Source organism: Salmo salar, chromosome ssa26 (genome assembly GCF_905237065.1).
Source record: "Salmo salar chromosome ssa26, Ssal_v3.1, whole genome shotgun sequence".
Lineage (NCBI taxonomy): Eukaryota > Metazoa > Chordata > Actinopteri > Salmoniformes > Salmonidae > Salmo > Salmo salar.
The window spans coordinates 8,434,372-8,458,352 of record NC_059467.1 but is presented as its reverse complement, the minus strand read 5'-3'; the positions used below and the strand labels follow the sequence as shown (position 1 = coordinate 8,458,352).

The window sequence follows — 23,981 nt, the reverse complement described above, 5'->3', positions numbered from 1 at the left end:
TTTCCCCTCACCTAGTGTCGGTGTGCTGTAGCGACGCTTCGACGTCTGCATGGAAAGTCCAAACAGGCTTAGTAAGGTATTAGCCACCAGAGGTTGAGGAGTGTTGAGCGTGAGACTCTGAGAGAGCGTGTGTGTTTTGTTTTCTTCTGAATTATTCTTAGAAATAGACGAGACAGAGTGACAACAGAGAGGCATGAGGGGAGGGCTGGCGCGCGGGCGTGCGGGAGGGAGGGGAGGGCGGGCGGGCGGGCGGGCGGGAGGGAGGCAGGGCGGGAGGGCGGGAGGGAGGGCGGGCGGGCGGGAGGGAGGCTGGGCGGGAGGGAGGGCGGGCGGGCGGGAGGGAGGCAGGGCGGGAGGGCGGGCGGGCGGGCTGGGAGGGTGGGCGGGCGGGAGGGAGGGAGGGAGGGAGGGAGGGAGGGCGGGCGGGCGGGAGGGAGGGCGGGCGGACAAGTAGACAGACAGGCACGTAGACAGACGGACGGGCGGACGGACATACGGACAGGCAGGATGGCTCTGCGTTACTTCTCTGTGTTTGGCGTCATATGGCGCTGACCGTATTAATAATCATAGCGGACGGGTTCTGGGTTCCGCTGATAGACACGGGTATCAGTCAGGCACAGAGAAGTCCTGTGGTGTGAGCTGATGGAAAACAGATCTTCATATTCAGTGAATTACATGATACCTTATGCCACGGAGAAGGACAGCTGAGTTACGTTTGCTATTACGAGTCACACACTGACTCGTCCCAGGTTAACAGACTTGAAAGGAGGAGCAGAATCCCTCTTCCCTCCCTTTCTCCCTCGTTTTTCTTCCCCTCAGTACTCATCCCCAGTTATTATCTCAACTCCGTCAGACAGTCAGACACAGTCAGTAAATCAGTCAGTCGTAGGTAGAGCAGGCAGGTTATTGCCGGTCTGGAGAGGAGAGATGATAAACCTGTTTAGTTATGTACCAGTGGTAGCCTTCAGTGGTAGCCTTCAGTGGTAGCCTTCAGTGGTAGCCTTCAGTGGTAGCCTTCAGTGGTAGCCTTCAGTGGTAAGCCTTCAGTGGTAGCCTTCAGTGGTAGCCTTCAGTGGTAGCCTTCAGTGGTAAGCCTTCAGTGGTAGCCTTCAGTGGTAGCCTTCAGTGGTAGCCTTCAGTGGTAGCCTTCAGTGGTAAGCCTTCAGTGGTAAGCCTTCAGTGGTAGCCTTCAGTGGTAAGCCTTCAGTGGTAGCCTTCAGTGGTAGCCTTCAGTGGTAGCCTTCAGTGGTAGCCTTCAGTGGTAGCCTTCAGTGGTAAGCCTTCAGTGGTAGCCTTCAGTGGTAGCCTTCAGTGGTAGCCTTCAGTGGTAGCCTTCAGTGGTAGCCTTCAGTGGTAGCCTTCAGTGGTAAGCCTTCAGTGGTAGCCTTCAGTGGTAAGCCTTCAGTGGTAGCCTTCAGTGGTAGCAGCATGACTGACAGAAGACCCACAGAGTGCAGGGGTCAGGCCTGTGTGTTTCTCTCTCTCTCTCTGAGTTTGTGTGTGTGTGCGTGCGTGCGTGCGTACGTGCGTGTGCACGCGCGTGAATGTATGTGTCTGTGCAAAATGATCTTTCTTTTTACAATGTGTAGTCAATGTCCACCACCTACTTCATCCTAATAAAGGACTATTGATTACTGACATGACCTTTTCTGAACGTATTATGGACATTATGGAACATGCAACATCAATCACAATGGAAGATTCTTACCAGAACACAAGCAGTCCAGCGGTGTCTTATTGGAATTCTGGGGATGAGAGAGAAGGAAAGGGGGGCAGAGCGAAGGATAGAAGGAGGGAGGACACTTATAGGGATGAAGGGAAGCTTTCTCTTTCTCAAGGATGGAGTAGTAGAGATTTTGAGAAGCGCGTGTGTGCGTGCTCGTGCGCGTGAGAGAAAGCGAGAGAGGCAAGATGGACAGTACGAGGGAGATGTGCATGTGTATTGCTGTGTATTAGCTGTGTATTGTTTGTGTTGCTCAGATCAGACCGCTGTCTGAATCGGTTTGAGTGGAGGAGCTCATGTGTTTAAGATGGCACTCTGTGCCAAAGAGCAAGGGGGTCACACTGTCATTAGCCGCTAACACACCGAGCCTCGACAGCCGTCCTGCTGCCACCAAGTCTGCACAATAGCTACAGGCGTAGCCTAAACGCACACGCTCACCTAGGCAGGCACACACACAATCACACCCACGCTCGCACGCACCCACGCTCGCACGCACCCCGCCAGATAATAAAGAACGTCAGTCTTAAAGAACGTTCCCTGTGGGTTTTTCAGCGTCACACCTAGGCCCGTATGTTGACCATCAGGGTAGAGAGTACAGTACGGACGTACACCATCTCAACCTGTGTCATTGGGGTTGGAAAAGGAGGAGATGAAGAGGAGATGAGATGAGAGGGGGGGATGGATGGATGGAGGAAGAAAGGGGGTGGGGGAAGCGGAGTATGGCTTCCAGGCATTTCCAACCACAGCTCTTTCAAGCTCAGACATGACAAGGGTCATTTAGAGTGGGCCTGATATCGTTCTGTAACTGTACTGCGAGCTGCGGGCCAGAACCACTTAAAAGAGCTGTGTGTGTGTGTGTGTGTGTGTGTGTGTGTGTGTGTGTGTGTGTGTGTGTGTGTGTGTGTGTGTGTGTGTGTGTGTGTGTGTGTGTGTGTGTGTGTGTGTGTGTGTGTGTGTGTGTGTGTGTGTGTGTGTGTGTCCACCACAGACTGCAGAGAGAGAACGTGCAGTTTAGGAAGCCCTCCTCAGCCCTAAACCACTACGCTACAGAGACCAGGAGATCTAGATCTCTGCCCTGGTCTGTGGTGGGGGGTTTGGCTTCTCAAAGAGTTGAACAACTGTGCTTATAGATAGACCTCCCCGTCTGCCTATTTTATAAGCTGAATACATTCTCTCTCAGCTCTCTCTCTCTCTCTCTCTCTCTCTCTCTCTCTCTCTCTCTCTCTCTCTCTCTCTCTCTCTCTCTCTCTCCCCTCCTCCTTTTATCGTGTTCATTACCCATTTATTCCTATGATGAGTTGTGACAGGTGTTGAGGGGTCACTGTAGTCCAGCAGCAGTCAGATAGCCAGCCCCCCCCCTCCAACAAATTGTTGTCATATCGTGCAGCGGATGAATATTGATTTCCCATAAGCCATCTGTTTGTGAAGGTATTCACTGATTGGCTGAAACCAATGAGAGGTCTGGGTTCAGGGTCTGGCCTGTCATTCAAATAAAGTGTTTTATTGTACTTTCTAGTGTGTGCGTGTGTTTCTGTTTGGGGTGGAGGTGACATCAGCCAAATAGGACCAAAGTGTGTGTGCGTGTCTGTGTGGGTGTGTAACAGGGGAGAAATAACACTTCCACGGGCCACTCGATTTACCCTAAACACTGCTGTTGCACCTCCTCCTTTTCTGGGTCCTCCCCTTCAGATGGGCATTGGGTAGCGTAGGATAGTCATCCATCATTCTCCCATCAGCCATCTGGTGCCTACCCTGGCGTGGGCGGTAAGTGTTGCCACATGTTATCGCCAGCCCCAGCCGTATGGATGCTGAGAGGACAGAATTGGTTTAAAGGTGATGGAGGGGTGAGGTAGCATGTTAGGCGTGTGTGTGTGTGTGTGTGTGTGGAGGTGGAGTGGAGGTTGAGGTGTGTGTGTGTACAGTACACTATACCGTTGATATGACCCTTTACAATGTAGAAACACTCTAACACACACACACACACACTCATACTTTTCAGATTCACTGCCAAAGGCAACAAGTGATAGTTTAAAGGACAGCGAACTTTCTCTCTGGAAAGAAACAAAAGCATCATATAGCTTGGAGCTGATAGATGGGAAAGACCAGGTTACGAGGGCAGACTTTCCCCTTTTGTCCTGCTGTCTCCGGTTCTCAAATGTGTCAGACCTCACCTGAACAAGCGTGGTGTGTGTGTGTGTGTGTGTGTGTGTGTGTGTGTGTGTTATTTATGTACAGTGCCAGGTGTGGAGGATGTAAGAGGACAGTTAATGGGCTGTTAGAGGTAGAGGCTGTTAGAGGTAGAGGCTGTTAGAGGTAGAGGCTGTTAGAGGTAGAGGCTGTTAGAGGCAGAGGCTGTTAGAGGCAGAGGCTGTTAGAGGCAGAGGCTGTTAGAGGCAGAGGCTGTTAGAGGTAGAGGCTGTTAGAGGTAGAGACTGTTAGAGGTAGAGGCTGTTAGAGGTAGAGCCTGTTAGAGGTAGAGGCTGTTAGAGTTAGATACTGTTAGAGGTAGAGGCTGTTAGAGGTAGAGGCTGTTAGAGATAGAGGCTATAGAGGCCTGTTACTCTGTTACCTCTGACATGTGCATTCATCTTGTTTACACTGTCCATCTGGGGGTCTGAGCCCAGCAGCACCTTGGGAAGGGGAGGAGGCTATTGCGCTGGGATGGGAGGGTTATGAGTCAGGGGTTGGGAAGAGAGGGAGGGGGGGTTAGAGATTGAAGGAGGCATTGGAGAGAAGAGTTGACTCAGTGATTGAGTGAGTGATTCAGAAAGAGAGCGAGAGACAGAGAGAGAGAGAGAGTTGAAAAGTAGAGGGCGTTTGAGACAGTGTCTTAGAGCACTTGGAGGAGAGCAGAGACGGTGCGTGACAGAGTGGAGAGAGGTATAAAATGGGACGTTTGTAAACAGAGTGGTTAGTAGAGAGAGAGAGAGGTGTGAGAAGGAAAGAAGAGAGTCGTCAGACGGACATCATGGCTATATTTACCACCTCGTCTATGTGACAGAGCGCCGCTATAACGAGCGCTCGTCTATAGTCCTGTCTTTTTTGGGGGAGTTTTCTGGACAAACAGCCTCTACCCCCACCTGAGGGGCCTGGATGGCGGTGTGTGGGGGCCTCAGGGTGCCTGTCAGGGGACCCAGCCGCTTCTCCTGTGGGCACTTTAAAACGGTAAGAGCCTTGAGGGGCTTGCTGAGAGATGGTTACGATCAGGGAGAAAGAGAGAAAGGCGAATGTAGAAAAGAGAAAAACATGAAAAATCAATCATGTATTAGAAGTGGGGAAAGTGAAAAAGGAGGGAGGAAGAAGTGATGAATGGAACAGGGAAGATGAGAGGAACAAGGAGAAAGAGAAGAGAGAGACCAGGCACTGATGGTAACATCCTTGTGTGAGAGAGAGAGGAACGATAAAGAGAGGGAAAGGAAAAGAGAGCGGAATGGAGGTATAGAAAGTGTAGATGAGGGGTCAACCCAAAATAGCTGGTCTGGGGTTGAGCCAGTTCCCTCTGTGCACTTATAGAGGACGTTGTGTGTATTTATGGAGAGGGGCGGACAGAGGCAGGTAGCAGGCAGGTAGAATGCTGTGTGTACAATACAGAATCAATAATACAGAAAAATATTAAAACGTATGTGTGGGGCCTCCCGAGTGGCGCAGCAGTAAAAGGCATTGCTTGAGGCGTCACTACAGACCCGGATTCGATCCCAGGCTGTGTCGCAGCTGGCCCCGACCGGGAGACCCATGAGGCGGCACACAATTGGCCCAGCATCGTCCGGGTTAGGGGAGGGTTTGGCCGGCCGGGATGTCCTTGTCCCATCGCGCTCTAGCGACTCCTTGTGGCGGGCCGGGCGCATGCACGCTGACTTCGGTCGTACAGCTGTACGGTTTTCCTCCGACACGTCGGCGCATCTGGGTTCCAGGTTAAGTGAGCGGTGTGTCAAGAAGCAGTGCGCCTTGTCAGGGTCGTGTTTCAGAGGATGCATGGCTCTCGACCTTTGCCTCTCCTGAGTCTGTACAGGAGTTGCAGTGATGGGACAAGACTGTAACTACCAATTGGGGAGAAAAAGGGGTATATGTATGTGCGTGTGTTAGCATATGTTTGCGAATTATGTGTGTGTGTGTGTGTCTCTTCACAGTCCGCGCTGTTCCATGTAGTCATTTTTTAATCTGATTTTACTGCTTGACTGAGTTACATGATGTGGAATAGAGTTCCATGTAGTCATGGCTCTATGTAAACTCAGAAAAAAAGAAACGTCCCTTTTTCAGGACCCTGTCTTTCAAAGATAATTCGTAAAAATCCAAATAACTTCACAGATCGTCATTGTAAAGGGTTTAAACACTGTTTCCAATGTTTGTTCAATGAACCATAAACAATTAATGAACATGCACCTGTGGAACTGTCGTTAAGACACTAACAGCTTACAGACGGTAGGCAAATAGGGTCCCAGATATGAAAACTTAGGACACTAAAGAGGCCTTTCTACTGACTCTGAAAAACACCAAAAGAAAGATGCCCAGGGTCCCTGCTCATCTGTGTGACCGTGCCTTAGGCATGCTGCAAGGAGACATGAGCCTAAGGTAGCCTAGTGGTTAGAGCGTTGGGACAGTAACTGAATGACAGTGAGAGGACTGAGTAAATTTTTTTGCTGAGTTTAGTACTGTGCGTTTCCCGTTGTTTTTTCTGGACTGTGAAGAGACCTCTGATAGCATGTCTTGTGGGTTATGTATGAGTGTCTGAGCTGTGCGCTAGTCGCTTAAACAGAAAGCTTGGTGATTTCAACATGTCAATACCTCTCACGAAGACGAGCAGTAATGCCTACACACCACAGAGACTCGTAGATATTACAGGCTCAATTGAGCAAACTCGGTGCGCTGTACTTGCAAAAATCACACAAGTCACAGAATTGTGTCGAGCCGTCTATACGGTTGTTCTTTCATGCGCCTGAGAATAGAGACCCCAACTTCAGGAGCGCGAAAGTAAACGAGGGAAATGTAGCCTACCATTTCACCTCCTCTAAAGTGTAATCACAGCAGAGTGTGTGTTTTGGTATGTTCTGCGTCCAGTGCCGTGCCATTAGCAAATTGAACAGAGTTTAACTTCCAGACGCGCTCGCTGTATGTGGCATCTCGTGAGTCCTGGGTGTTTTCTTAACCTGGTTCTCTTTCACTTCACTAGATTAGGACATAATGGTGTGTTAAGTGCCGTTTTAGGCTTCTTTGCTAACGGGGTAATAACCCTAGTAGTTGACAGGTTATTAGTGTATGTGGGTTGGAAAGCACATGTTTTTTTAGTGTGTGTGTGTGTGTGTGGGAACCATGATGCTGAATCGACTCAAAGTGCTGTTATTGCTCGTTGGTTGTACTGTGTGTGTGTGGGAACCATGATGCTGAATCGACTCAAAGTGCTGTTATTGCTCGTTGGTTGTACTGTGTGTGTGTGGGAACCATGATGCTGAATCGACTCAAAGTGCTGTTATTGCTCGTTGGTTGTACTGTGTGTGTGTGGGAACCATGATGCTGAATCGACTCAAAGTGCTGTTATTGCTCGTTGGTTGTACTGTGTGTGTGTGGGCAGGGCTGCTCTTTGGATGAGATCCCTGTGGTGTGTGTGTGGGAGGATTGGGGGGGGTTAAGGTTAGAATTAGTGTTAGGGTTGGAATTAGGGTTAGGTTTAGGAGCTAGGGTTATGAGCTATGGTTAAGGTTATGTTTTCGGGTTAAGGAATGGGACTGAATTGTGTGTCCCCACAAGGTTAGTTATACAAGACTGCATGTGTGTGCGTGTGTGTGTGTGTGTGTGTGTGTGGGGGGGGGTGTAGCATGTAAGTCAAAGGATGCATGACAAACAAAGTGAAAGATGAAAGAGTAAGTTAATGAAAAGTTGTGGCCCCTGTTTTTTTTTTCAATGCCTTCTCTTTACACGTGCATGTACACACACACACACACACACACCTGTTTAGCATTCCCCACTTCAATCAGTATGCAATGAGCAGCTGTGACATCTCTGAGAGTATGCCTTTGACATCAAAGCATCCACTCCAATCACCATCTCTTCTCTTCCCGAAAGTCCCTACCAACAGGTAAAGGGCATGTCAGTGTGATGAGCTGCCTGTCCTCTCCCTCCCTCTCTCTCTCCCCAGTCCATGACCCAGCGCTGTAGGGGGAGGCTTGTGTGCGTCATGCCCTCTGCGGGGCATCATATGCTGGATTGATGAGTCGGCAGGCCTGGGTGGTGTGTGGAGGCTGGTTGTGAGGCATGTTTGTGCGAAATGTCTAAGGCATGCAGTGGGAGAGAGACAATTGTGTGTGGCCTAAGGGCATCTGTGTGTGTGTGTGTGTGTGTGTGTGTGTGTGTGTGTGTGTGTGTGTGTGTGTGTGTGTGTGTGTGTGTGTGTGTGTGTGTGTGTGTTCGTGTTCATAGAACATTGTGTGACCCATTTTGAACGAGATGTCACACTGTTGCTCATTCACACGGCTTTAACCCTTTAGAGGACACACCGACATACACACACACGCAGAAACAAACACACACACATACACACACAGGGGTCTTGCAAAGGGTACAGTGAGTGGTCCGAGACTGTGTATGAATCAGATCCCAGCCACTCAGTGTCATGTTGCATTCCCTTGAAGAGGGGAATGTCCCTCTTACCAATTTACAGCTCCCCAAAAAATAACCCCAATCCTGGGATGAGAGGGTGGGATTACTGGGAATTTTCGGGAATGAGGCTGATGTGGGATTTCCCCTCTTGAAAGAATCATTGATTAACGTGTAACAAACACAACACTGATGAAATAGAAAATCCACTCATCTCTTTTTCCCTATTTGCCATGTTAGGTCTACGTCTTCCCCGCTGACTTTATTTACAAACTCAACGCTAAAATGGGTTATTCTACTATTACAAACACACATATTAGGGGGCTGGGATGCTGTCAGTACGGTTGGTGCCTATAGTTGGTGAAGTTAAGGAATAATCAGATATGTTCTGGGAGAGAGTTGCTTTTCCCTGTGATGTGGAGAAGTCCCAGAGTGGCTGACAGCGCCGTCAGACACGGATCAAAGGTATCTTCTGGTGTGTTAAGTGCTGCTTTAGGCCTCTTTGCTAACGGGTTAAGAACCCTACTAGTTGACAGGTTATTAGTGTAAGTGGGTTGGACAGCACAGGCCTTTTAGTGTGTGGTGTTCTGGTTTTAGTGAGCAGGATTTCACCAGCCTTGCACTATAGAGTTTTGAAAGTAGGATTCTCTCCCGCTTCATTTTCCCTCCCTCTGCGTTCCCTCTTCTCAGTGCCCCGTGTTTCTTCATATACCCTCAGGGTATGTTTTGATCTTAAATCAGAGGTCCTATGTGTTATTGTACGCGATTGTCCTTCCAGTTCAATAAGTCATGAAATCCAGTGATTCATAAGCTCCTGAATATGGCTCTGGATAGGATGGATCCACCATCCTGCCCTCCTCCCTTTAAACCTGCCCCCCTCCCACCCACAGGGGGTCTTCCACTGGTTCCTCTTCTGCTCCAATGATTGACAGCTTCTCATTTTACCTGCTTTTTAATGACACCCAAACCCCTCATTTTACCTGCTGCATAAAACTGCTTCAAGGCACACCCACTTTCCTTTTCTTACTGCAACCCCCCCCAGTGTTTTGAGAGAGTGTTATCCTTTGCTTAAAGGCTTGTTTAGCGCTGTCTGAGCCATGTTATAGCTGTGTGTGTGTGTGTGTGTGCATGTGTGTGTGAGAAAGAGAGAGAGAGAGAGAGAGAGCTTGCAAGCGTGCATGCGGAGCCTACATAAAACAGTGTTTTGAACCTCGCTCTGCGCGTGTACGTTTCGAAATGAAACGTTCAGAGCAGCGATTCATATGACGCGTCACTCTGAATTGGCCCCAGGTCTATTTACCTTTAAAAACACAGAGAACCGGGGTCACATTGTGTGTACGTGTGCATGTGCGCGTGTCTGATGCTTAATTTTAGCCGTTTGAAATACTGAAGTGACGGCAGCAGAAAAACAATGCTCAGATTCATCCGGGGATGCTTCAGACAACCAAAAAATGTCAGACTTAATTCGGTTACTCCAGAATTGTATTTAGAATTTGCCTTGAGATTTTGAACGTGTTTCTACAATTTTCCACATGAAGCGCACTCTTTAGAAACATTTTCTGAATCTGTTCAGCATCCCCTTCCCTACCAAATTGCTGCTATTTCTAGTTATTATTAGTTATTTCTAGTTATTATTTCTAGCATCACTGTGTCCTTACTTCAGTGCTTTTGTTTGTTACCAACATTTTGAATCTCAATTTGAGATGGTATCTCTCTCTCTCTCTCTCTCTGACCCTTGGCATCTTTCTCTCCCTCTGCTCTTGCTTGGGGTTTTTTATTTACCCAAATACATCCCGGAGAGGCAAGCAGCCTTGGAGAGTGAGAGAGCAGGAGATAGAGAGTTGTCTGCAACAACCAATTACAAACGAAACTATTCAGATTATTCAGACGCTTAATTCAACCCCCCCCCCCCGCCGCACACTCTGAAGGGCCTTTTCTGTCCACGAGTTCGTGATGTCAGCGCCTCATTGAAAACCGTCTGCTCTCGCTGCTGCGCAATCCGAGCACAATGGTCCCAATTTGAATACCACGCGGATATATGCCAGCTCTGCGTCCCCCAACGAAAGAAAAGGGGGTGCGTGGGTCCTATTTTTTTATTTTATTTGAGTCGTAAATGTGTTTAATTTGAGTCATTTGTCTTTTTTTTTTTTAAGTGTTACAGGATTTTAAACACTCGCATGACTTCTAAAAAGCGGAGGCCGCAAGAGTTGTGTTTCGCTTTTGATATGAGTCGTTCCCCTGGGCGTCTAATAAACGGACGCTGATGTTTTGTGTCCTGAACAGATCTATACGGATTGGGCCAACCACTACCTAGCCAAGTCAGGACACAAGCGACTTATCAAGGACCTGCAGACAGACGTCACAGACGGAGTGCTGCTCGCGGAGATCATACAGGTTGTCGGTAAGGGGTACACTTCATTTACCATCTCTTCTCTTGATGCCATGTTATTACTGTCACTGCTAATGAGTTCAGTCGATGGACTAGACTTCTCATGCAGATACCATGTTTATACATCTTTCAAGTCGTAACGCTATGTATCCTAATGTATATTTGTACGGTAATCGCCATAATGGCATATGCTATTGGTGATGAACTGTCCTCATAAAAGTATTAATTTCCACACCAAAAAAAAATACATTATTAACGTATTATCAATAAATTATTATTCTCCAAAATTGAGTTAGGAAAACCCTTCAGTTTAACGCTGAAATATTTGACAGTGGTGCAGTCAGAGAGAAGTTTGACTGAGGGATGTTTTGTAACATAATGTCATTATGCGCCCCCTCCCCTTAGTCCTGTAATTGTCCCACTTCACAAGCTGCCCTGTCATCTTTTAAGGAAGACAGAGGGGGGAGACAGTGCCCTGAGGTTACAGCGCTGTCACATCATCTCACCAATGACTTATCACTCTTCTGCTTTCCAGACTTCTGTCGAACTCTATCAGAGAATATAGATTATATTTATTTGTATACGAAACACCGCCTCAAATCTAAGAACGTGTACAGAACATCATACAATACTAATGTAAAGCACACTTAGAATTAGGAATACGAATCATTAAGTACGGAACACATCGCAGTCGCACGTCATAGAACATTTGTGTAGACTAGAGTCTTCTTCGTAGAATTCAGACTAGAATCTGGAGTAGAGAACAAGGAAAAACAGAATCGTTTTGAAAAATGAATTCCACCCGTTCTCTCGCGACTTCTCTGAAAGTCGGAGTAGGCTAGCGGGTCTTTCGAGCGGAAGATGGATCTTTTGGGGATTTTTGTAGCGTCGACGGCAGGACGGGTGGGTTTGGAGACACTGAGTCCTCTGTTCCCTTCTTCTTTTGTGTTTTGATGCTCAGATTGAATCTCTGCATTCACTGGATAGTGAGCATCATCAAGGATGCACGTTGTCGTACGCATGCATCTTCGATGACCTGTTATGACACAAACTGGGTTGTCTTCCGTCCCCTGATATAGTAGGGCCCCCAGAGAGAGCGTGATTTCTCACCATCAGCGGTCTCTGTATCCCTAGGGGACAGTGTAGGGTAGAAACAGTGGCGCATGCTATTGTAAACATGCACGCAAGCGCGCGCGCGCGCACACACACACTGACATGCACAAGTAGGTGAGGTAAAGCAGAGGCGGCGTTCATTGCAAAGTTCATCTACAGCTGACTCATTGACTAAGTCTGTCTGGCTATGTCGCTGTGCTGTTTTTGACACCCCCCCCCACACACACAGCTGACTACTGCTATCCTGGTGTCATGTAACTGAGCTCTATCCCTCTTCCAATCCCAATATGAGTGTCCCATTCACCAGTTCATTCATAGTTTCCTTTCCCACTGTCTACAGTGAGGGGGGAAAAAAGTATTTGATCCCCTGCTGATTTTGTACGTTTGCCCACTGACAAAGAAATGATCAGTCTATAATTTGAATGGTAGGTTTATTTGAACAGTGAGAGACAGAATAACAACAACAAAAATCCAGAAAAACCCATGTCAAAAAATGTTAGAAATTGATTTGCATTTTAATGAGGGAAATAAGTATTTGACCCCCTCTCAATCAGAAAGATTTCTGGCTCCCAGGTGTCTTTTATACAGGTAACGAGCTGAGATTAGGAGCACACTCTCTCTCACTGTATGTAGATGGGGGGAAATATCATACCAGACAATTGCTACTGAAATCTGACCATGCAGCTCAGTGGGTGTGAAGCAGGGGGACAGTGACACGGTGACACAGGGTCAGAGACCTGGCTGGGATCAGTAGCACATTATTTTTGGTAGGAGACAACAGGGGAGACCGAATGACAGTTAATGGCAGGGTTTAGAAGAGTCATTAATATATACTGAACAAAAAGATAAACGCAACATGCAAAAATGTGAAAGATTTTACTGAGTTACAGTTCATATGAGGAAATCAGTCAGTTGAAATAAATTCATTAGGCCCTAATCTATGGATTTCACAAGACTGGGAATACAGATATGCTTCTGTTGGTCACATATACCTTTAAAAAAAAATGGGCCTCGCAGTGGGCCTCAGGATCTTGTCAAGGTATCTCTGTGCATTCAAATTGCCATCGATAAAATGCAATCGTGTTCGTTGTCCGTAGCTTATGCCTGCCCATACCATAACCCCACCGCCGCAACGGTTGACATCAGCAAACCGCTCACCCACACAATGCCATACACGTGGTCTTCGCTTGTGAGGCCGGTTGGACGTACTGCCAAATGATCTAAAACGACATGTGAGGTGGCTTATGGTAGAGAAATGAACATTCAATTCTCTGGCAACAGCTCTGGTGGACATTCCTGTGACATTGTGTTGTGTGACAAAACTGCACATGTAGAGTGGCCTTTTATTGTACCCAGCACAAGGGTCACCTGTGTAATGATCAAGCTGTTTAATCAGCTTCTTGATACGCCACACCTGTCAGGGGGATGCGTTATCTTGGCAAAGATAAACACATTTATTTGCACAACATTTGAGAGAAATAATCTCTTTGTGCTCATGGAACATTTCTGGGATATTTTATTTCAGCTCATGAAACACGGGACCATCACTTTACACGTTGTGTTTATATTTTTTTGTTCTGTGTACATTCCACAGGGTGTGTTTATGTGCAAGTGCATGTGTGTTTGTGAGAGTGTTTATCCACCTGACACAAAGTTTGGACCCACTGGGATAACCCTTTATTTTCCTGCAGTAGGTGGTAGGTTCCTGTGGCGGAGATGCCCAGTGGGTCCCACCAGGCTGTAGTGTTGAAAGAGGACAACCTTGTCTCAGCTGCTGTGGGCTGGGCCTCTAAAGGAGGCCCAGCCAACTCTGCCTGGACCCTAGTGGCCCCACACACATTTGCTATAACTAGATTGGGTTTCATCGCTCAGAAGAAAGAGGGGGCAGTGACCCTCTCCATCCAGTCACAGGCCTGCTCTCCTCACTCACTCTCCCTGGCACTGAGTAGGAACATGCTGGAGGAAGAACCAGGGGTATCACTAACACCTTTTCTTTTCTTCTCCCTCTCTCTCTCTCTCTCTCTCTCTCTCTCTCCTTCAGCCAATGAGAAGATTGAAGACATCAATGGCTGCCCTAAGAGTCGTTCTCAGATGGTGAGTGACCTTCCTAGGGTTTCCTTCTATTGGTTTGTGTGTTTGGCAGTATAACGTTAGTTAGAGTGTGTGAAGTAAAAAAGTTGCTTTTGATGTCTTGGTCCACCACAGTAGAGTGTCTGTGTTTGTGTGTTAACTCAGACGTGCGCGTGTACTTGAGCGTGTATAAGCTGTGCGTACGTACGGGGCCTTATTGAAGCAGGGAATTCGAATTCAGTTCTGTCTCGGAAGACATTGGTCCAATTGAATGGTTATGGGTATTACTCCTGTTATTTTGAAATGTGTGGCTTCGCGGTCAGTCTTTATAAAACGTCTGGCCTGTAGACAGGCCATTGGCTCTCACTTTGAAGAACCAGAGACTGAGGTTTGGTGTCTGGAAGAGAACCAAGCTCGCTTCGTCACATTACCACTAGAAATAAAAACTCCACTTATGTTATCCAAGGGGACAAAATCCAGATGGAGAATTCAAGTTACGATGACAGTAAAAACGTTAGCAGGGCGATGTTGTAATGGCTGTGGCTACTGTATAAGGATTCCCTTTTGGAGAGGGCTTTGGCAAGCGTACTCTTCTCCCAGGCAAAGGCTTAGTTCTACTGTATATTCATTTCTGTGTTTATTGTGGTTTGTTGTGGCAGTTTAACATTAGAACACATGAGTGAGAGAGGGAGAGAGAGTGTATCTGTGGCCGCGTTTATATATGTGTTTATTAGGGGTGGGCATTTGAAAGAATGTCTAATTTGAATGGGCTGACCACAAGTAGTCGACTGGTCGATTGTTTGGTCGATAGGCTGTTGGTCGACCAAGATTTCTTTAGTCGACCTGTAGCAAATATATATATACAGTGCCTTCGGAAAGTATTCAGAGCCCATGACTTTTTCCACATTCTGTTACGTTACAGCCTTATTCTAAAATGGATTAAATCTTTTTTTCCCCTCATCAATCTACACACATTACTCTATAGTGATAAAGTGAAAACAGGTTTTTAGACATTTTTGCAAATGTATTAAAAATAAAAAACAGAAATACCTTATTTACATAAGTATTCAGACCCTTTGCTATGAGACTGGAAATGGAGCTCAGGTGCATCCTGTTTCCATTAATCATCCTTGAGATTGGAGATTGGATTGATTAGAGTCCACCAGTGTTAAATTCAATTGATTGTACATGATTTGGAAAGGCACCCACCTGTCCCACAGTTAACAGTGCATGTCAGAGCAAAAAACAAGCCATGAGGTCGAAGGAATTGTCCGTAGAGCTCCGAGACAGGATTGTGTTGAGGCACAGATCTGAGGAAGGGTACCAAAAATTTTTTGCAGCATTGAAGGTCCCCAAGAACACAGTGGCCTCCATCATTCTTAAATGGAAGATGTTTGGAACCATCAACACTCTTCCTAGAGCTGGCCGCCTGGCCAAACTGAGCAATCGGGGGAGAAGGGCCTTGGTCAGGGAGGTGACCAAGAACCTGATGGTCACTCTGACGGAGCTCCAGAGTTCCTCTGTGGAGATGGGAGAACCTTCCAGAAGGACAACTATCTCTGCAGCACTCCACCAATCAGGCCTTTATGGTAGAGTGGCCAGACAAAAGCCACTCCTCAGTAAAAGGCACATGACAGCCCACTTGGAGTTTGCCAAAAGGCACCTAAAGACTCTCAGACCATGAGAAACAGCATTCTCTGGTCTGATGAAACCAAGATTGAACTCTTTGGCCTGAATGCCAAGCGTCACGTCTGGAGGAAACCTGGCACCATCCTTACGGTGAAGCATGGTGGTGGCAGCATCATGCTGTGGGGATGTTTTTCAGCAGCAGGGACTGAGAGACGAGTCAGGATCGTGGCAAAGATGAAGGAAGCAAAGTACAGAGAGATCCTTGATGAAAACCTGCTCCAGAGCACTCAGGACCTCAGACTGGGGTGAAGGTTCACCTTCCAACAAGACAATGACCCTAAGCACACAGCCAAGACGAAGCAGGAGTGGCTTCGGGCAGGGGCGAAAATCTGATATCAACTTTGGGGGGGACAATTACATGAAATTTTCTCAAGAGCAATTCCTGAGGGGGACACCAAAAGTAGTGCTGTAACACATAGCCTACATTGTAATATGGTAAATGTATATTGAGGAACCAAAGAAATAAGGTGTTTGCCGTACTCCTAACTACCGGTACCCAAAACTACACAACTAATCACAACAGCAATACCATTGCCTTTAACAAATCTTAGTTCAGTCACCAGTTTAAGTTGAGACTGGGGGTATCCATGGCATTTTCCAATTATGTTCCTATTTTACAAGTAAAAAAAATTGAGAACCTTTCATAATGTTGCCAAAGACTCAACAAACTTACCTGAGACTCCCTGTCTCTGCCAGTCTGTCCCTGCATATCTGTCCCCAACTCTGCTGTCTGTGTGCCATCTGTTGCCTGCTCTGCCTAATGACATCATTGTGAAACATTTCCATTAGAATTTCATTTCTTTCTTATGAACATTTTATCAACTAGTCTTTGAGATATTAGGCTACTAGGGTTCTTACTTTGCGTTTTGGTGTACTGAAAAATACTCTGATGTCCGTCTTTTATTTTTCTGCCATTTTTCTACCTGGCTGGCTGGCTGGCTACACACACACACAGTGTGTAGGTTATTTACAGTAGGAGATGGGCTTCTATCATCTTATCTTTTATCATTCTATTTGGGCTTCGATCTAAAAGGTAGCTAGCAAATGTGAAACGGATTAAAATGACAAGAGTTGACAGCTGTATGAGTTCACCATTTACACAACATATGCTGCAACCTTTTGTAATTTTAATAGTTTGTTTCATATTGGCTGGCTTCCAACAATAGCTGAATTTGCAAAGCTAGCGAGCACCAATTCCGTTTCAGTGGTGTTTGCTATAATCTTTGCTACCCGGGTTAAATAAAGGTGAAATAAAATAAATAAATAAAAGTTCCCTTGCGACAATTTAGCTTTTGCAACGAGACCATTAAATATATTTAAGACAATGGTAGAAGAGAGTGTAGTTCTGTTCAGTTTGGACTTCAGTTTATCGCTAACCTTATCACAGGAACTTTGAAGCACTAATTTACATCATCTGCATGCTGATCTTGGAATAAATTGACGATAGCAAAGATTCCATCTTTGACGAGGCCACATAAATGGAATAGGTACTAGCTAGCTTAATAGTTAATATTTGTGCGCTAGCTCTGCATATTCAGCTAGTGTGTGTGCGCGATTAACTGGATTAACCTCACGTCAGTTACGTTCATTGAGTGCCTTTCAGACAGTAGATACGACCCCTCTGTTACCTTGCCAACTAAGGAACTGGCAGTGGATCAAACCATTGTGAGGCAAAGGGTGGGGGGGGTCGCAATCTTTTGAAACTTAAAAACGCGCTATTAAGTGTCTATAATCAGCACAATTGCTTTCATTGCGTATTATTAATATTATTTAAATTACATAGTTATGTTTCAGTGATATATTGAGGGGGACAAATCATATTTTCCCCAGGATGGGGGGGTCGTGTCCCCCCGTCCCCCGGGATTTCTGCCCCTGGCTTCGAGACAAGTCTCTGAATGTCCTTGAGTGGCCCAGCCAGAGTCTGAGCTTGGACCCGATCGGACATCTCTGGAGAGACCTGAAAATAGCTGTGCAGCAACGCTCCCCATCCAACATTACAGAGCTTGAGAGGATCTGCAGAGAAGAATGGGAGAAACTCCCAAATACAGGTGTGCCAAGCTTATAGCGACGTACCCAATAACACTCGAGGCTATAATTGCTGCCAAAGGTGCTTCAACAAAGTACTGAGTTAAGGGTCTGAATACTTATGTAAATGTGATATTTCCGTTTTTTATTTTGAATAAATGAGCAAAGAATTAAAAAAAAACAGTTTTTGCTTTGTCATTATGGGGTATTGTGTGTAGATTGATGAGGAAAATTAATTTTTAGAATAAGGCTGTAACGTAACAAAATTAGGAAAAAGTCAAGGCGTGAATACACTGTATAAATGTGCCCATTTTGGGATCTGATAGTATTTCTGATTGGCTTAAAGCACCACCACTAATGAGCTGTGGAGCAGGCCAACCTGATTACTTCTAATCAGTGCTTGACTTGGACTGAAGTAGGTTCCGGTCATCATTTTGCGTGCTGGTACTGTTTATATTTAGGTGCAGGAGCTCCACATTACTTTTGAGCTAATTTTCTCTAAGTGGAACAGGAGCTCAAGCAGTAGAACATTTGAGGTGCCGGTACTCAGCTCCGGTGAGCTCCTGCCCAAGTCAAGCAATGCTTCTTATCCCTTGCGCAAATAGCCAACAGCTGTGTCTGTCCCGAGCACCACTCTGAGGGCCCAGAATATTTTATACAATGTTTCAAGTTCGTTGCAGACAGGCCATGCGTAGCCAATGTGATTTTATAGGATACGTTTTTTTTTGTGCGGATATTTTCTACTTGCAGGCTGCAATGTTTTTGTTCGTTGGCTTTATGTAGGCTATTTTTTTTTACATAGTTGGTAATGGCAATAGAAGTCACTTTTTAGGTTTGTATCATTTTCAGTTAGATTTGGATAGAATTTTGATTAACTACATGGTAACGATTTTGAGATATGAAGACGCTAATATAAATTAAATGAAACTGTTCCACGAACATGTGTATATGAAAACCATAACTGGCACGCAGATCGGTAGAAATTACAAGATAAATTGGCATTTCACATGAGAAAGGTTGCCGACTCCTCGTGTAGCTTATTACCGACAACTTCAGGAGAGCAATGGCAGAATCTGCGAAAGCCAGCAGGAGTGGGCGGAGAATGGTTGTTTCAGGTTAAGTTTTTTTCTTCTTCTGGTTATCTAGATCTCTGGCTCCCTCTTGAGTCATTTGTGTCTTATTTCATCGAATAGTAAACTTAAAGCGTCAAACAAGCTCAGTGCATATCATTGATTTTATGAAAACACATAGAGTGTGTCTATATACGGAAAAATACACCTTTAAAAATGTTGACCAATCGATTGATGGAAAGAACAGACAACTTTCTGGTCGGCCGAGATTTCGTTTTGTCGGGACAGCCATAAATTTATAGTACCCGCATCTTAGCTTGAAACCGGGCTGAAGGCAAGAGTTTATGCTATGCTATTTTCACTGCACTTGACACGCTCCAAACAATAAACATATCTTAGAGTTAGAAGAGTTAGACACATAAATTGGGCCAGTGTGCCAGTTGAAGGCTAATTTAGACTGATAGCCAGACCGCGCCTCCCCCACCACCAACACACACACACACACACACACACACACACACACACACACACACACACACACACACACACACACACACACACACACACACACACACACACACACACACACACACACACACACACACATGAATCAGTCAGTCAGCCGGTTCTCTCTGCGTCTCCACTATCAATTAGAGGTTGATAGTGCCCTCCAGTCGCCAGTAATTGAGACGCTCCAGGCTGCCTCTTGTCTCTGTAGTCCCTCTCTGGTCTCTGTAGTCCCTCTCTGGTCTCTGTAGTCCCTCTCTGGTCTCTGTAGTCCCTCTCTGGTCTCTGTAGTCCCTCTCTGGTCTCTGTCCCTCTCTGGTCTCTGTTCCTCTCTGTGTCTCTGTTCCTCTCTGTGTCTCTGTTCCTCTCTGGTCTCTGTCCCTCTCTGGTCTCTGTTCCTCTCTGTGTCTCTGTTCCTCTCTGTGTCTCTGTTCCTCTCTGTGTCTCTGTTCCTCTCTGTGTCTCTGTTCCTCTCTGTGTCTCTGTTCCTCTCTGTGTTTCTGTTCCTCTCTGTGTCTCTGTTCCTCTCTGGGTCTCAGTACCTCTCTGTGTCTCTGTTCCTCTCTGTGTCTCTGTTCCTCTCTGGTCTCTGTCCCTCTCTGGTCTCTGTTCCTCTCTGTGTCTCTGTTCCTCTCTGTGTCTCTGTTCCTCTCTGTGTCTCTGTTCCTCTCTGTGTCTCTGTTCCTCTCTGGTCTCTGTTCCCTGTTCCTCTCTGTGTCTCTGTTCCTCTCTGGTCTCTGTCCCTCTCTGGTCTCTGTTCCTCTCTGTGTCTCTGTTCCTCTCTGTGTCTCTGTTCCTCTCTGTGTCTCTGTTCCTCTCTGTGTCTCTGTTCCTCTCTGTGTCTCTGTTCCTCTCTGTGTCTCTGTTCCTCTCTGGTCTCTGTTCCTCTCTGTGTCTCTGTTCCTCTCTGGTCTCTGTTCCTCTCTGTGTCTCTGTTCCTCTCTGTGTCTCTGTTCCTCTCTGTGTCTCTGTTCCTCTCTGTGTCTCTGTTCCTCTCTGTGTCTCTGTTCCTCTCTGGTCTCTGTTCCTCTCTGGTCTCTGTTCCTCTCTGTGTCTCTGTTCCTCTCTGTGTCTCTGTTCCTCTCTGTGTCTCTGTTCCTCTCTGTGTCTCTGTTCCTCTCTGGTCTCTGTTCCTCTCTGTGTTTCTGTTCCTCTCTGTGTCTCTGTTCCTCTCTGGTCTCTGTTCCTCTCTGATCTCTGTTCCTCTCTGGTCTCTGTTCCTCTCTGTGTCTCTGTTCCTCTCTGTGTCTCTGTTCCTCTCTGTGTCTTTGTTCTGTACAGTGATTAGAACCTTCTCTAAAACCTCTCTTAGCTTACCACTGACTCCCACTGTTAGCATTTTACAGCGAGAGGTGGAAGAGACGGCGGGCTGACGCTGTGTGTTTAAGTGTGTGTGTGTGTGTGTGTGTGTGTGTGTGTGTGGGTTTCTCTGTTTGGCCTGAGCTGAGAGATATTTGATGGGGGTGCGTGTGTTCGTGTGTCACCACTGTTGTGTCGTGTGCAGCGTGCATGTGTGAGCTCTTCAGCTGAAACTGAAGCGCTCGAGCAGTGCTGGAGGCAGGTGCAACCAGTCATTACGCACATGTCTTTGTGGATTTTAATACAGAGTGAAAACACACACACACTTTCCCTGTTAGCCGGCCACTCAACACCCAGGACACACTGAGAGCTCCATTAACAACACTTGACTTGATTGCTGTGGGAAAGCTGCATTCAAAACCCTGAAAAGCTTCTGGCAATTAACAACTCTACCCTTAACCTCTTGTTTTAAACCGGCAAACATGTAAACAAGCTTAGGACATATAATGGAGTGATATAGCGCCTTTTTATCACCATCTTGCTCAGTGTTTCAGACGAGTGGGGGATAGTTGTTTTTACAACTGTGGCCCTCACACACACACAAGCACCCCTTTTACCGCTAGCCCCTCCCAGTCTCATACCCTTGCCACCCAGGAAATAACCGTAGCTTTCGCAGTGACATGCTGTCATTGGGGTAGTGGTGACACAGAGGTGCTAAAACCACACAGGACGCTCCCGCTACTGCACCCCACTCACATATTCCCTGAAGTGCTTTAGGTCTGTCAGAGGCCTACTTCTTACTGTGGAGGGATACATTTGTGTCACACACACACACACACACACACACACACACACACACACACACACACACACACACTGCTCTGTTGTTCGGGTAGATTTATTGCTGTGTATTGTTTAATTGCTGTGTGTGTCGTGTTTCTGGGTCACAATGTTTTATTTCCAACTTCCTGTTTCGCCCTCAGTTTGGCTCTAGTTCCCGAGAGATCTGTTTCTCTCCTCTACTGGGAACAAGTGTTACTACTAGCTCCGTACAGGTCGAAACCAGTTCAGACCCGTCTTCCCAGTAGGCCTCTCTGAATGGGGATGATGAAAACGAGGCCTTAGGAGGCTTCATAAGCCCTCAGACAACGTCAAATGGCGTTTCCTCCTTTACATCAAGGCGTTGTCAGTTCTCCACGTCAACCCGTGTTTCACCTTCAGGTGCCACTCAAGGCCATGACAGCTGTAAGCCTGACTAAACCTCGTTTGACTTTAAGTGTATGATGTTATATACAGCGTACCTTCCGTGTCCCAACGGTTCAGTACTAAAGGCCATGGTCGTTCATAGGTTATATGACTACTATATTCACATAGTATATGATCATATAGATTGTATTGATCGATAATGTGAGTCCCCACAGGTGAATAGGGGAAGCAGGATACCACAAGCGGGATTCTGTCTGAAGTTGACGTGTAATCAGGGTGTGTGACAGCTAGGGGGATACCTCCTTCAGACAACGTGTGTGTGTGTGTGTGCTTGCGTGCGTGCGTTCCTGCATACATGTGCACGTGTGTGTGAGTGTGATACCTACTTGTATCAGCTGGCCGAACTCCATGTAATCAGATGCGAGTGCAGAGCAATCACAGGTACAGTGCTGCGTAGTGTTGCTAGGCAACCCCGTATGGAAGAGTGTCACCCGTTTGACCACGAGGTATCGGCTGGAGCCTCTATTTGGGTTAGCGCTCCTCCTGTCATCCCTCTCTCCTCCTCACCTTCTCTGCGGTTAGAGAATTGTATATTTACCTAATTTCTTGTCGCTCTGTGTCCTCTGCTGTATCTAGACTGTATTTAGTTTGATTGTTTCACTGTAAAGTACTGTAGTATTGGTGCTATTGGTTTGTTTTTTTGTGTGTTGGGTTACTTGCCACTTGGACACCAGTACTACCAGCTTTCAAAGAAGGTAGTTGTGTAACACTATGAAACTGTCTAGTTGAATTACATCAGGAGGTACAGTACAGTCGTGGCCAAAAGTTTTGAGAATGACACAAATATAGAGTTTCACAAAGTCTGCTGCCTCAGTTTGTATGATGGCAATTTGCATATACTCCAGAATGTTATGAAGAGTGATTAGATGAATTGCAATTCATTGCAAAGTCCCTCTTTGCCATACAGATGAACTGAATCCCCAAAAAACATTTCCACTGCATTTCAGCCCTGCCACAAAAGGACCAGCTGACATCATGTGAGTGTTGACAAGGACAAGGCTGGAGATCACTCTGTCATGCTGATTGAGTTCGAATGACAGACTGGAAGCTTCAAAAGGAGGGTGGTGCTTGGAATCATTGTTCTTCCTCTGTCAACCATGGTTTCCTGCAAGGAAACACATGCCGTCATCATTGCTTTGCACAAAAAGGGCTTCACGGGCAAGGATATTGCTGCCAGTAAGATTGCACCTAAATCAACTATTTATCGGATCATCAAGAACTTCAAGGAGAGCGGTTCAATTGTTGTGAAGAATGCTTCAGGGCGCCCAAGAAAGTCCAGCAAGCGCCAGGACCATCTCCTAAAGTTGTTTCAGCTGTAGGATTGGGTCACCACCAGTACAGAGCTTGCTCAGGAATGGCAGCAGCGCAGTGAGGCGAAGACTTTTGGAGGATGGCCTGGTGTCAAGAAGGGCAGCAAAGAAGCCACTTCTCTCAAGGAAAACATCAGGGACAGACTGATATTCTGCAAAAAGTACAGGGATTGGACTGCTGAGGACTGGGGTAAAGTCATTTTCTCTGATGAATCCCCTTTCCGATTGTTTGGGGCATCCGGAAAAAAAGCTTGTCCGGAGAAGACAAGGTGAGCGCTACCATCAGTCCTGTGTCATGCCAACAGTAAAGCACCCTGAGACCATTCATGTGTGGGGTTGCTTCTCAGCCAAGGGAGTGGGCTCACTCACAAGTCTGCCTAAGAACACAGCCATGAATAAAGAATGGTACCAACACATCCTCCGAGAGCAACTTCCCCAACCATCCAGAAACAGTTTGGTGACGAACAATGCCTTTTCCAGCATGATGGAGCACCTTGCCATAAGGCAAAAGTAATAACTAAGTGGCTCGGGGAACAAAACATCTATATTTTGGGTCCATGGCCAGGAAACTCCCCAGACCTTAATCCCATTGAGAACTTGTGGTCAATCCTCAAGAGGCGGGTGGACAAACAAAACCCCACAAATTCTGACAAACTCCAAGCATTGATTATGAAAGAATGGGCTGCCATCAGTCAGGATGTGGCCCAGAAGTTAATTGACAGCATGCCAGGGCGGATTGCAGAGGTCTTGAAAAAGAAGGGTCAACACTGCAAATATGAACTCTTTGCATCAACTTCATGTAATTGTCAATAAAAGCCTTTGACACTTATGAAATGCTTGTAATTATACTTCAGTATTCCATAGTAAGATCTGACAAAAATATCTAAAGACACCGAAGCAAGCAGCAAACTTTGTGGGAATTAATATTTGTG

General features: G+C 46.5%; 1 protein-coding gene across 9 annotated transcripts in view; it reads left to right on the top strand.

Moving 5' to 3' along the window:
* The window catches only part of LOC106587075 (neuron navigator 2), a 332,866-nt gene that overhangs the window by 222,588 nt on the left and 86,297 nt on the right, over nt 1-23,981 (top strand). For all 9 annotated transcript variants that reach the window (XM_014175004.2, XM_014174998.2, XM_014174997.2 and 6 more), the window contains 2 exons: nt 10,595-10,712; nt 13,855-13,907. In XM_014175004.2, coding sequence (XP_014030479.2) covers nt 10,595-10,712; nt 13,855-13,907 — 171 coding nt within the window. The remainder of the gene's footprint in view (nt 1-10,594; nt 10,713-13,854; nt 13,908-23,981) is intronic.